Source organism: Amborella trichopoda, chromosome 3, assembly GCF_054954075.1.
Source record: "Amborella trichopoda isolate Santa Cruz 75 chromosome 3, AtrichopodaSantaCruz75HAP2 v2.0, whole genome shotgun sequence".
Classification (NCBI taxonomy): domain Eukaryota; kingdom Viridiplantae; phylum Streptophyta; class Magnoliopsida; order Amborellales; family Amborellaceae; genus Amborella; species Amborella trichopoda.
The window spans coordinates 6,449,953-6,464,868 of NC_142338.1; the positions used below are offsets into that span (position 1 = coordinate 6,449,953).

Consider the following 14,916-nt stretch of genomic DNA (forward strand, 5'->3'; position numbering starts at 1 on the left):
TTTAGAATTTATAAAATATAAAACAGTAAGGAAGAAGAAAAATCATAAAAATAAGAAAATTAAAAGGAAATTAATTTAGGGAATTTCGGCTCGAGAATACTTAGGAATAAATAACTAAATCATCCCCCTTTCACATGGTTTTATCTTGCTGGATGGGTATGATTCTGACTGCCATAAATCCTGGAACAGCACCATTGCAGGGCCTTAGGAGGAAACTTACATGTAGTTTTGTTCTTTTGCTTAATAAGGTTTCAGCTTAATGCGGGTTGAACTGACTCAAGTGAGATGTGTTCACATTCCATTGATTCTTATTATATGTTTAGGATTATAGATGCTGCTAGCATGGTTGAAAGAGAGAGGTCAAGAAGGCTGGGCACTTCAATTTTGAACCAAGTAGTGCAAGAAGCTTTAGCATTTAAGGCTCCACCAAGGACTAGAGGAGGCAAGAGAGGGAGGGTATACTATTGCACTCAGGTAGTCTTTTGTATGAAATATTTACTTGCTGGCAATTTTGTGTGCTGTTCTTTATGGTATTTAGATAATTATTCTGCATTTTGTACATTCTCAAAAAACATTATTGTGCATTTTGTATATAGATATGATTAGCATAGAAATAGGGAGAAAAAGAAGCTCAAGGGGTCAATTAGTGCTGTTAACTAGACAGAAAAGTTCAAGCCTGTTATCTAGACAGAAAACTTCAAGCCTGTATGACGAGGATGTGCTTTGGGAAAAGGATGTACTGCAAGAACAAAAATAGGCGTTTTGATGTTTGTATTAGTCACATGACCTAGACACTATTAGGGCATACTAATGAGAGCAAATTGATTGGCCTAAGCCCAACATCAAAATCAATGAAACCCATGCTTATGTATGCGACGGGCTTTGATCCCTTGGATAAGGTTCTGCACATCAAAACTAATGATGGCTTGGACTGAAAGCTCATACCCATCAAATAATCCAATGCAACTCTTGTTTCTCAAAACACAAGTTTTCTTTATTTGAAATAATATGAATCTCAAGCTTTAACACCTGAAAATGTTTTCAAAAGATTTATTTTTCAAAGGTTGCTTTCTTGATAACAGTATCTAAGAAATTGTTTCCTGTATTCTTGGATTAGGTTATTCAATATGTTCTTTTATTTTTGGGTGATTTGTGATATAGATCAATCAGTTTTTAATTGCATATCTTAATGATAAAGGTAATGCTTTGTCAGGAATAAATAATATATGTATCCCTATTCAAATTCTTTTTTTCATGACGCTATGATTGCTGTCTCTCCTCTGATGGGCACCAGCAGAGTCGTCCACCAAAATGGGCACCATGAGAGCAGTCTCTCTTCTCTCTTACTAATGCATGGGAAATAAATCAGCTGGTATAAAGAATGCTCGCTTGCATAACAAATTCATGGAGAAGTCTTATAAAGTACCCACACAGTTGCGTGCTTATTGCAGGAAAACTACATTTGCAGGCCCCAAAAGGAAATTTATGGGCCCAACCAGGCACCAATATCCTAATTAGAAAGCTTCTATCAAGTACTGCAGATAATTTCACTATAAGCTGTAAACCACTTCCTCTTTATCAGGCAGTATTCCTTGGGAGCAGTGCGTGACAAAATTCTTATTAAATTCTTTTCCTTTATGAATTATATTTCTGCAACTTCAGTTTTCGTATTCCTCATTCTCTTATTATCTGTACTTTTTGGTTAAATCGTGCAAACTAGTATGTGCAACCCCTCGCATGACGCTCATAACTTACAAGTGGTTTGCTCTTTAGGCAGCTATTCGTCCTCCTACCTTTGTTTTCTTTGTAAATGATGCAAAGCTCTTTCCGGAGACATACCGGCGTTACATGGAGAAGCAACTAAGAGCCAACGCAGGGTTTCCAGGCACACCTATCCGACTACTATGGCGCAGCAGAAGGAAAACTGAGAAAACTGAAGGTCAGGAAAATATTGATCTTTGTCATTTCTTGAACATTCTAAACCAGGGGTTTCTTGCTATAGTCATTCACACAGCCACAGAGATATGCATGTGGGATGTTCTAACATGCACATTAGGAATAACCAAGAAAAGAAAAGAATGTGGCCATGGGGAACATCTTTAACATGAGCCCTCCAAACCATTATGGGAACATGATGTTTCTTGGCCTGTGATATTGGTTTCTTGAATGCCAAATAACCTTTTATTTGTAGGTCTCACCTGGTTATTCTTAATTTACATCTGTAGAATCGACTAAATTTTCCAGTTTCCAAAAGAAGATTACACATGATGATTGAACTTTCCTTCATCGTTTTTAGTAGATATGCGTATGCCTTGAACTTCGGTCATGGAATGTGCTTTGAAAGATTGAACCAGAACAGTAATGGAAGATCAAGATATCAAAACAGTAGACTCTCCCATCTCTCCCTAGCCTTTACACCCGCGATTCAAAAAATCCTATCATCTGGCCCAATGAATTACCCTGGGAAAGAGGCCTCGTCGTTCCCTGAACCAATACTTAAGAAAACCAGAACAGATTCAACCCAGGAGCTGCCAAGCCAATTAATTGGCTGCTCACTCCAGACCTCCTCCTCCTGAGGTAAAATTTCCACCAAGAATGTAGGTGAACTTAAAGAAAAAGGTATACGGGACACAATGTGGGTAAACTTTATCCTTAAAGAAACAATGTGGTTAAACTTTATTCTTAAATTCTTCACCCAGTTGAATTCAACTTTTGACGGTAATTCCATGGGAAATCTGGGGCAGGCAGGCACTGAGGAAAACTTTAGAAACTGCTCAGAGCGAAAACTCACCTACTTGAGGCTGATAGGTTTTACTGATGCCATTCGAGCTGAGGCACAAGCTCTGCTTGCTGGTCTTCAGTTGTTTTACAGTAATTGGGGCACAAATATTGTTGTTGGAAACAACTCTGTCAATGCTAATAACTGGCCTAAAGAGAGATCGCCTTGCCCAGGGAGATTAAATGACTTGTTTGATCAAATTTTGACCTATGCCGAGCTCTACAAGTGACTTTTTCAGACACACGTGGAGGGAAGACCGATTTGTAGTTGTCAAGTCTTAGGCGTATCCCGTGCAGAAATAGTCATCAACTGAGCTTTAGATCTACCCCTGATCAGGAACATACCAATTGTTTTTGTACAAACCCACACCATTATTTGTAACCCTTATGCACCAAGCAATTATACATTTTGACTAATTAATACTAATGTAATTGGGTAAAAAAAGAAGAAATGCACTTGTATGTTATTCACGAGAATTATGTATATGCGCATGTCCCTTTTTTTTTTGTGGGGGGCGGGGAGAGAGAGAGAGAGAGAGAGAGAGAGATTTTGAAACTATGAATAAACCCTCTCAAACATACCTTCTAGACAATCAAGTGAAGACAGCAACAAACACACAAGCATACCATTTTCTACAAGAAAGTGAATCAGTTTACGATATTTCTGATAATTAGTTTTAAGGCATGGGTCTGATAAATTGATTTTTCTTTCTTCAAATGACTCACAAAGTGCTTACACACATTTATCAAGCCTTGCTTCCTTCTGTATTAGTAGTGAAAATTGGGAGAATTGTTTCTGTGGAGTTTTACGTGACTTGGAGGTTATTGTATCCAAATCTAAGAGTAACACGTGTTCATATGGATGCACACATGCATGTAAAGGACATGATTATGAACACTCAATTTTGTGTCAATGTTCTTGTATTTGTATTTGTATTTTGTATTTCTATTTGTTGAGCTGATTCCCCCCCCCCCCCCTCCCCCAACCCCAAAAAAAAGAAGACATTCTTGTACTTGTTCATATGAATACGCATGCATGTATGTCAGTATATGTATGGGTCCAGCAATCAGTTCAGGATTGATCATTAAAATGTTTCGAACTTATATTACCTTTATTTTTAGGGAGAACTACTGGAAGCAATATGCAGCAAGTCTATCCTGGCGCCACTGCTGGGAATTTGGTGGTGACAAATTGATGCATACTCGGCCTGTTTATCCATGAGGTGAGCTTCTTTGGTCTTAAGGGCAGGGCAACTCCTGTCAAATTCAGCTTCTTTTCCAAGTATGCTTTTGCTATCTCTGTTTGTTCTTGCCAATCTTTTGCATATAGGCTGCTGGGCTCTTTCCTTCATAGCAGTTGGTTTGAAAACAACCGGCTTTTACTTTGCCTGAGGAAGTGATCACTAATATAGTGATTTAGTGCAAGAAGTTGTACATGTAACACTAAGATCTTCCTTTTTTTTCATGGTTACTAGGATTACATTTATGCAAATCAAGTGCTTTCCCTTTTTGTATGGATCCTTTAGTGCACCTGTCTTAATTCATGTAAGGGTGTTGATACTCTCTGGCAATGAGAGTTGATCGAAATCTATGTACGAATATCTCATGGAGGTTAGACGATTGTAAAAAAAAAAAAGAATGAATCATGGAGGTTAGATTGTATCTTTCATTTGGTAAGGTGAATTAAGGGAAGTTGATGGTGAAGATCTCTCAGATGGTATGCGTTCTTTGGGGTTTGCTTTTTGATACGCCTGAAGCTGACAGAACGCATGTTCCCCCTTTGCATCATACGTTTGGAGGTTTTCCACCATCTTTCTTGCGCGATATATTTTATCTTTCTAGAGCTGGGCTCTTTTTTTTTTTTTATAAAAAAAATTTAATTAATTATTTTTTATTCATAAGAAGGACAGTTTCTGAGTCCCTGGACCCATATATAACAATGCGGTTCCCCCCTTTTAAGGAAATTTTGACCCTGATTTTTGAGGAATACACAATCTTTAACATGGAGATTGTTAATGTGTAAAAAAAAATTGATAATTTTTTAAAATAAAATATTTTAGTCATTCATTTAATAGGTTGCTCCAAATTGATATTCGAGTAAATTAATTCGACTCGATTATGTCAAAATATTTATTTAAAAATAGCATAATTACCCCTATTTAAGGATTTGGACCTGTACAAGCAAGGCATTTCAATAATTTCAAAAGCGGCTAGAGTGGGTACTTTCATTTATTCAGAACTCAAAACGAGCATCTCAAATGAATGGTTTCCTAACTTTTAACAAGTGAATGTGCAAGGAAATGATTTGTCGATTTGCTAGGCCCTTTAATTCCAAAATAACAACTAAATTACCGCTTATTTCGCGGTAAGAAACTCAGAACAAACATATCCAATGAAAAAATGAGTTTCAAGTTTCCGGGCGTGAACAGGGGTTCCTTGGTCATTTGCAGCTTCCCGCCTTGGTTTGAACCAAATAATTTAAATATCCTTGTTTTAAATAATTTAAAAATGCTTTCGGACAAGGCGCCAGGGTAGCGTATTCACATTAGGTTGCTTGGGCCACTTCAATGCGGTAATATCTCCTAAAGATAACCTTGTTCAGGGTTCCAATTTCCAAACACGATGTGAAATCTGATAGTTTGGGTATGTTACAAAGTTCAATTTTTTTTTTTTTGTGAACTTTGAGCTTGGTCAATGAAATAAATGCAGCCACTGAATTTCACATCCAATGGTAATTGTGATGATTTTGTACCAAAATTAAATGGTCTCATTATATACTTTCCCTTATTTTTAATATAAAAATATCACAATCTATTAAATGAACAATCAGCTAGGGATGTGTGATTGATTAGGCATAAAAATCAAAATAATTTTTTTTTGAACTGTGTAACTATTAGATTTAACATACAATAGATAGGAGTGATTGCAACATTCTAGGGTTTTATAATGCAACATATATATATATATATATATATATATATATAATTTCATGTTGGGTTTTTGAAGATAGTAGTTTTTCTTCAATTGTTTTATATTTGATTTCTTCTTTTAAAGAGAACATGAATTTTTCCTTAGTAGAGATTTTATTTTTTATATTATTTATCTCATGTATTCTAGGTTTATCGATGAAGTTAAATTTTATTTCATGTCCTTTAGTATTGGCAGCAATCCCTGTGTCATCATTTTTTATTGGCTATAGCATATTTAAAAAAAGTGTTCCAAGAATAACTGGTTGATTTAATCCTTTAACCATTAGAAAAGAAAATGGTTACAACATCCACGAAGCCATCTTACCACTAAGGGTAAGATGCATAGCTACCAGCGGAGCATTACCAGGAATCTTGCAAAAGCATATGTTACCGGAACCTTTAGAATATTTCAATTTTGGATTTGTTTTTCGATATTGTCTATAATAACCTCTTCTTTATTCTTTACTCGAAGAGTGTTAGAAGAAGTTGTCCTATTAGATAGCGTCCTAATAAAATTTGTCACTTTGACCTTATAGCTGTCAATCGAGTCAACTGGAAATAGTCCCTACAGATTTCTTGACCTATCTTGGTCATTAACAGTGATATTTGGGTCACAGTGACTTTGGTTTTAGTTATAATTTCAACCTAACAAATTCTACTGAATTTGGCTCTGATACCAATTACAGCGAAGCAGGATATACACAGATAAAACAGATAATAAACTAACAAAAATAGGTAACAAAAATAGGTAACTTAAGTTAAACGAACTTACATGGTAAGATGCACAATTACATGATACACCACCAGATATGCAAGCACGCTTTTACACTCAAAGCACAAAGCACACTCTAACTTCAAAGCACAAAGCACACTCTAATTTCAAAGCACAAATCATACTCTAACAAACGATGTCTATTATGGAAGAGGCTTCTCCTATTTATAGATGGAAGGCCGGACTTCAAAGTAAGATTTTGGAATTCACTGAATTACTGCACAGACGCATTGACACTACAATAGAAAGGTGAATTATTGTAGGGACGCACCGACACCACAGTAAAAATGGATTTATATCGGCTATGATACTAAACCATATGCAAGAGCATATGGGTAAGATGCTCACCGGATATACGAGCACATTTTACACTCAAAGCACAAAGCACATTCTAACTTCAAAGCATAAAGCATACTCTAACAGACGATGCCTCTTATGGAAGAGGCTTCCCATATTTATAGACGGAAAGCTGGACTTCAAAGTAAGATTTTGGAATCCGTTGAATTATTGCACAGTCGCACCGACACTACAGTAGAAAGATGAATTATTGTACGGACGTACCGACACTATAGTAGAAAGGTATTTATATCTGCCATTAGCTACAAAGAAAGGTGAATAGTTATATTCTTGCTGTCGGCCACCTATTATAGGACTCGTGTCCTGGGTAATTGGGAGTCGCACCGTCCCCTTTTAAAGAAAAGCATTTTCTTTATGTTTCTAGTTTTGGAGAAAAAATAATATATTCACAGTCGTCTCCATTCAGAGGACTATAATCCTCTTCTTCATCTTCAGCTTTGGTTGATGTGGATATTTTGTCATCTTTATCATCTTCTTCCAAGGCTAGTAACAAGCTTCTTTTTATGCTCTGCTTTAGTTTATCTAGGATTTTGTTGCTACATAATTGTGACATATTCAGTTATCCCAAGTTTAGGATTATCTTGTAACTGAGAAGTAGGGATTATTTTCATGTAAATATTCTCAGGTTATAAGGACTTGTTTCTATAATTGTCCCACCAGTTTACGGCTATTTGCCTGTGAAGCTCTGGGATATAATCTCATCTATCCATGTCATCTTCAGTAATTTTGTATGTCCATTTAAGGATCCAAGGAACTTGGTATAAAGTTATAAAATAAAGATGGTAGTTTCCTTTTAAACAACGTTTGTTGTATTCAGAGAATTTTCTTTGGAATATTTTTATTTTTTCAGGAAGGATTTGTTCACATGATCCCAATAGGAGAAATCAGTTTTTAAACCAGTTAGAGAATTCTGTAAAGTCAGTTAATTTGAACTGAACATACCAACTATACAAGGTTTTCATGTTTTGATAGGCGAACACTTCATCTTATGCTTTAATATATTCAAAGTAATGGTAGGGGTTTTAACGGATCGAGACCCCAGTCTCTATAGGAAAAGATCTTATGTATCTGGAATTTTGAATATGCAATTTGGTTGTCATTGTTTCTATGGTGGTGAACTATTGTTGCTGATCATATTTCCATAAGGATAGCTTCATAAAATTCTTGCCACTTTTCTCCTTTATTTGGGTGCATATGGTTTTTCAGGTATATTGATGCTATTTCAACGGGATCTTTTGTTTTATGATCATCTTCGATCACCATAAGAGCTATAAATGTTGTTTCAATAAAAAGGGTCTTATTAAGACTTAGACTTGGGCTATAAGCCCTTAAAGAGTTTAACTGATGATATATATTAATATCTTTGCTCTGATTTTCTATTAACGTATTGAGTGATGTGGATATTGTAGTCAGACTCTTATTTGGACTTAAAATTATATCCATTGGGCTTTTTTTATTCTGATTCATTGGGCTTTTTTTTATTCTGATTCTGCCATCTTTTGTCATCCCTGCAAAAATTCAGGAAGGAAATTAGAGTCTTCGTTGATATGTTCGATAGTAAATTCGAAAGTTGAAAGGATTCCTTGCCATTGGGTAAAAATTTGTTTTGAAACGAGATTTTTTTACATATGTTTCGAGAATATCTTTTACTGCTTTACAATCAATTCGTACAATAAATTTTTGATTAAACAGATCACTTTGGAACTTGGTTAAATAATGGACTAAAGCAAGAATTTTTTTTAATTTTGCTCTGATGGGTTCCAAGTTTTGGAAGTAAACCTGACTAATTATTCTTTTTGATGAATTCTTTATTTAAGAATACCTCCCAATCCTTGTCCTGAAGCATCAATTTCAAGAATTTTAATAGCATTGGGCTTATAAAGTGCTAAACAAGGTAATTCTTTAGCTTTGATTTTAATTTTTCGAACGGCTTTGGTATGACATCAGTCCAATCTTAAGGTTCTTTTTAAGCCGTTGGAACAAAGGTTTTGCATCTAGGGCAGAGTTTTTGTAAAAATCAGAAATATAATTTAAACATCCACAAATCTTTGGATCTCTTTCTTATCTTTTATAATATCAGGAAACTTATCTGCAAACTGAATTGCCCTATCAATAGGGACAATTCTTCCTTGATAGATGTTGTGGCCAAGAAATCTTATTTTGTTTTGGAAAAGGTTAAGCTTTTTTGCTTATACTACTAAGCCAATATTTTTCATAGCTTTATGAAAAACCTTTAAATGCTTCCAATGTTGTTCAATAGATTCGGAAAAGACAAGCACATCGTCAATATATACTATCATAAACTTAGTGAAAGGATTAAATATTTATTCATAATGTTTTGAAATTCGGATGGTGTATTTTTAAACCAAATGGGATAACATTCCATTCATAGTGCCCAAAGGGGACATTAAAAGTTGTTTTATATCTATCTTTTTCACCTATCTAGATTTGCCAATATCCATACTTTAGATCAAATTTTGAAAAGATACTTGTATTGATAAGCCTATCAAGAAGGTCCCGTTTGTTTGGGATTGGATATCTTATCCATCTTAATGCTTTATTTAAAGGTTTATAATTTATGACTAATCAATGAGCTCCTCTTTCAATTTCATAGGCCTTCTCAACATAAAAGGATGAACAACTCTATGGTGAGGAGCTTTTTCGAATTGGTTTTTTAATAAGTAAATCTTGAATCTCTTTTTTTACAGATTTCTAAAAACCTACTATTCATTTGAATAGGTCTTACTTTGGTTGGAAGTTTTTGCTTATTAAAATTTGGTTCATAAGGGAGTTTTACAATGTGTTGTTTTCTATCCCAAAAGGCATTAGGAATGTCAACGCAAATTTATTTTTCAAGGGTTGTTTTAAACTTACTAATTTCATGCTGGATTTTTTAAGATAGTAGTTTTTCTTCAATTGTTTTATATTTGATTTCTTCTTTTAAGGAGAACATGAACTTTTCTTTAGTAGAGATTTTATTTTTTATATTATTTATCTTATGTAATCTAGGTTTATCAAAGAAGTTGAATTTTACTTCATATCCTTCAACATTGGCATCAATCCTTGTGTCATCAATTTTTATAGGGTATAATATATTTTAAAAAGGTGTTCCAAGGATAACTGGTTGACTTAATCCTTTAACCATAATAAAAAGAAAGGTAAAATAGGCCCCATTATTACAAATAATAGCATCAGAAATTTTGTAATTAATTAATATTTTGCTACCATCGGCGGTGTTCAAAACTTGGGTAGTTTTGCTGAAATATTTGGTAGGCACCAAACCTTCATTAATACAATTCAAATCGGCGCCATAATCAATCAGAGCAGCAGTTTGCAAAGTGTATTCCTTTTGTACTACTATTTTTACTATAGTGAACCATCGTTGGGTTATTACCTTATCCAGGAGATTTATGTGTTCAAAACTCTATATCTTGGCGTTTTCTATTATGCTACACTCTTCATCACCTTCCTTGTTATCTAAAACTTTTGGGAGTGTATCTTCAACTTCAGGTGGTTGAGGGTCATGTTGATAATCATTTATCAAATTATTAAATTCGATTTCATTGTTTTCATTGTTAAGATATTTTTCTCTGCCAAAAGTAATAGTAGCTAATTCTAAAATTTGAACCCTAATTTTTAAGATTATCAGTTCGTTTTGAACGTCATTAATTTCATGTTTTAACTCAAGGATAAAAGGTTCTCGATCGGCTTGAGTTCTGTTTTGAACTCTTTTAAGAATATCTTGAAAACTATACTCCGCTTTTGTTGGAATGAGGGAAGGTTTTGGAGTGGTAGGCCTAGAAGGATTTGTGGCCATGTTGATATATTGCACTAAGCCTTCATTTTTAGCCTTAAGGTCACTAATTTTATCAATTAGATCGATAATCAGACTTTCTTCTTTTGTAAGAGTATTTAAGCTTAAACCGTTCATATCTATGATGGTTTTGTAAAAGTTACAATGGCATGAGTTATCAATTTCATTATCACCCTTTGAATCAGAATCAGAACTTGAAATAATAAATTCGTCATCGTTAATTTCTCCAATTAGTATTTCTTCTTCCGAGTTACTAGAAATATTAGAATTATATTCTCTTATTAGGAGAATATCAAAAATTTGTTTTTTAATATCATCATCTATTTCAAGTTCATTTATCTTTTTTTTAACTCTACATTTATTTTTGTAATGTCCAACCTTCCCACAATTATAACAGACATATAACTTCTTTTGCCCTTTGTTTTGAAGGGGTGATTCATGAAAGGACAATCTTGGATGAGCCTTTTAGGAACTTTACTTCTCCTTTTCATGGATGGATTAAATCTAGATTTATGAAAATGTTTAATTTTATCTTTTCAAAAGGGTTTTGAAGATGGTAAAGTGTTATAACAAAATTGTTCACAAAAATCCCCTAACTACTTCTTATCAGTCATTCGTTGCTTTTCTAATTATCTTTTAAATTTCAGGTCTGTACATAAGGCTAGACCTTCAGCGCATATTTCAGCAGACAATTCTCTTAAGGTATATTGGGAAAAGGGAATAAACCCATTGTGCTTATTCTTAAGTCTTGTTTTAACTTTTTCAGCAAAGAGGTTAGGAAGTCTAGAAATGAATTTTTCTTTCCAATGATCAGCTTTACTGTCTTCCCTTGAAAGTAACCTAGGAAAGAACACATCTTTATACCATTTAAAATGTGACAGAGTAGGCAACGAAGGTTAGATAATAAATCTTCCAACGTTGCTACTAAAAGAGCAGTACTACTAACAAACTGAAGTGTAATAGTTTAAATGAGGGTATTCATTGCATCAACTTCATTTTCTACAGTTTCAAGGACTTGTTCAGGCCCAACTTCCCTCTTAACAAGCCATTGTTTAGTAGCATTAAGGATCTGATCCTTAACAGATTCATTTATATGAAAATCTCATTATCCACGAAGCCATCCTGTAAAGCCATATATAATGTATTTGGCAATTTCATGATCTTTATTTCCACTATGCTTACAAGCGGTGGCATACATAGTCATGTGTTTTATTAGGTCAAGGATTTGGTTTTCAGACATACCGTCTATGTTTCAATTAACAACAGATTTTCCTGAGTAGGAGATAGAACTAGAAATAAGGTATTCTTCTATTTGAAGATCTACCGGAGTGGATCGAGGATAATACATCATAGTTTGAGAAACTGGTCTAGTTTTTCATCCATAATCTATCCTGTTAACATCTAAGCTTTCTATTTTAAAACCATTTTCTATTTGAGAAATTTTTTGATCTGTATAACTTTGATTTTTGTAAGACCTGTGATTCTCCAACAAGGGAAGGTTTTTCCCTTATTAATATATAATTTTGACAATCTTTTGACTAATTCATCAACTAGCTTTTTGGTGTCTTTTTTTTTCTTCATTCTTTGTAAGTTGAACTTTCCTGTTTCTATATTCGATGAAAGTTTGAATAATACTGCTTTTTACATTTTTTTTTTTTTTTTTTTTTTTTTTTTTGTGTTTGTCCATCTTACCATGTAAGTTGGATAATTTTACATAACTTGTCCATATATATATATATATATATATATATATATATATATATATATATATATATATATAAAGTTGATAGGAGTGATTATAACCTCCTTTTATTTAAAGTGACTGATCTTATGATACAATCCATTTTTTAGAATATTTTAACCGAAGTGAATTTTCTCAAAAGCTGTGCCCAACAAAAAAATGTTTAATGATTTGCCAAGGTGATTTGACCATTTCATGAATATATTTCCATTTTAATTCACGTATCATATACTTGTAATATGTTTCCATTTTTATTCATTTACGTATCACGTACTTGTAATGTTTTTCCTTTATTTAACCATTTGGGATTAAGCATTTTTAAGCTCTAACGTTTTTTCCAAGTGAATTACATTCTTTTCAGCTATAATATTTAATATATACTTTAATAATATTTAATTGATATTTAAAAAAAGGATAATCTAGGCGTAGTCCCACTAATTTGTAATTACATATGAGCCAAACGGTTCAGATTCAATATGGGCCGATCAAATGATCACACTTGATTTTAATTTTTGTTTCTACAAATTCAAATCACGTGAAATTTTAGGCATGTATTCTTCTCTTCAAAGCGCACCTAATAAAAATATTAAAAAAATAATTCGTAGATATAAATTGGCCAAAATACCCTTAAAAAGTTTCGAAGGTATTTGGTCAATTTATTTTTTATGAAATATTCTTTTTTATATTTTTATTGTATTATTAGATTTCTAAAGAACAAACCTTAAAATTTCAAGTGATTTGAATTTATAGAAAAAAAATAAAATTAAAATACAATCGTGATCACTAGATCAACCCAGATTCAATCTGGGCAGTTGGACCATATATAGTTGTAGGTTAGTGGGCCTATGCCAATATTTTCCTTTAATGAATATAACTATATATTTTTAGTTATAATATTTAAATGAAAAATCTACTGTCAGCCCATCAACTGATGGAATAATGTAAACCCAACAGTCTAGCTTAAATCTAAGTCGAACCAATGATCACGATTGCATTTCATATTTTAATTTTAATTTTTTTTTTTACCAATCCAAATCACTTCATCTATTCTTTACAAATAATAGAATCTAATAAAAATATTAAAAAATAATTTTCAAAAAATAAATTGACTAAAATACCGCTGAAAGATTTTAGGAACATTTTGGTCTAATTATCTTTCATGAATTATTAATTTTTAATAATTTTATTAGGTATGTCTTGATGAAAAGAGTGGACATCCAAAAATTCATGTTACTTAGATTTATATAAAAATATTAAAATTATATTACAAAATACAGTCGTGACCATTAGATGGCTCAAATTAAATTTGAACCATTGAGCTTACATTATTCCTTTAGCTGATGGACTGACTTTAGCTTTTTTCATAGTTAAATAATACACATATATGTTAACCATAACATTTAAATATATATTTTTATTTTTGGGGTCGGGTCCAATTGGGTCCGGGTCTGGATGATCCCACCTCTAGTCCATCCCCAAAGAGAGAAAATAGTGGTGAGCGAGAAGAATGGAAATAGTGGTGCACGAGTGTGACAGGAGGGAGTATGTGTCTCTCGTGATCAAATTCTGAGAGGGAATGTGAAATGTTTGATTGGTGTCTCGAGATTCAGGCTCTGTTGGCAAATGAAAGAAAACAAAATAAGCCCAAAACAAATAAATAAATGAAAGCAAATAAGAAAACATACAAACAAAACTCATGTGAATTACAGCTCGTGACATAGTGAAATGCTGGGGAGGTGGATATATTGAAATGAACCATGCCAAATTCCTCGAGCTTCCTATGAATATTACATAATTACCCATCACTTTATTTCAATGATTAAATCTTTAAAAACAGTTTTAGTTAGATCTTGCGAGAGAACCTCTGAATTTCCAATATTTATTTATTTATTTCTTTGCCAAACTCGCCAAATAAGAATTACATTGGTCTCGCTATTTACTCTCTCCCTCTAAAACAGACCATAATATCTACAACCACAATTAGATCTTGTTCGATAAAAGCGTCAAAATAACAATCCGCCCTAAAAAGCCCGATACAGAGTATCATATCGCAGATAATACTTGAAGGAATTAGGTTATTCCTTAGGACACGACGGTTTTTATGTAGACGGACCTGCATGCAGTCCCCACATCTTCTACCATCCAACAAAATTGGACAGTGGAGATTGCATCGATATGTGGCAATTTGTACCATCTAATTTAGTTGGACGATCTAGATAGCTTGCAGGCAATGCTGGCCAGCCGGCAAAAAACAATATACCTGCTACTTAACCATCAAAGAGACGATTAGGGTGAGCTCAAGTGGTCGTTTGGCTCCAGGTATAAAAATATCTGGGTATCACGCAAAACCAATCATAAGTCCGGGTTTTGAATATCTGGGTTTTGAATGAAAAACCAGCTTATTTGAGGGTTTTTGAAAATTTGGGCTTTGAATGAAAAAAAAAAAAAGTGCCAAACACACTATTTTGGAAGAAAGCCGATTTCA

The 14,916-nt window shown here is 33.4% G+C and overlaps 1 protein-coding gene across 26 annotated transcripts in view; it reads left to right on the forward strand.

Moving 5' to 3' along the window:
• The window catches only part of EMB2738 (GTP-binding family protein), a 28,450-nt gene extending 24,010 nt beyond the window's left edge, over positions 1-4,440 (forward strand). For 5 of the 26 annotated variants that reach the window (XR_016052872.1, XR_016052876.1, XR_016052884.1 and 2 more), the window contains 3 exons: positions 324-474; positions 1,774-1,939; positions 3,901-4,440. Coding sequence is in view for 3 of the 26 variants with exons in the window: in XM_006850138.4 (XP_006850201.1) it covers positions 324-474; positions 1,774-1,939; positions 3,901-3,974 (391 nt within the window). In the remaining 23 variants the exon portion in view is untranslated. Of the gene's footprint in view, positions 1-323; positions 475-1,451; positions 1,602-1,773; positions 1,940-3,900 lie in introns of all 26 variants that reach the window. The other 21 variants (XR_016052863.1, XR_016052871.1, XR_016052875.1 and 18 more) reach the window with 10 other exon arrangements.
• Positions 4,441-14,916: the final 10,476 nt, after the last annotated feature.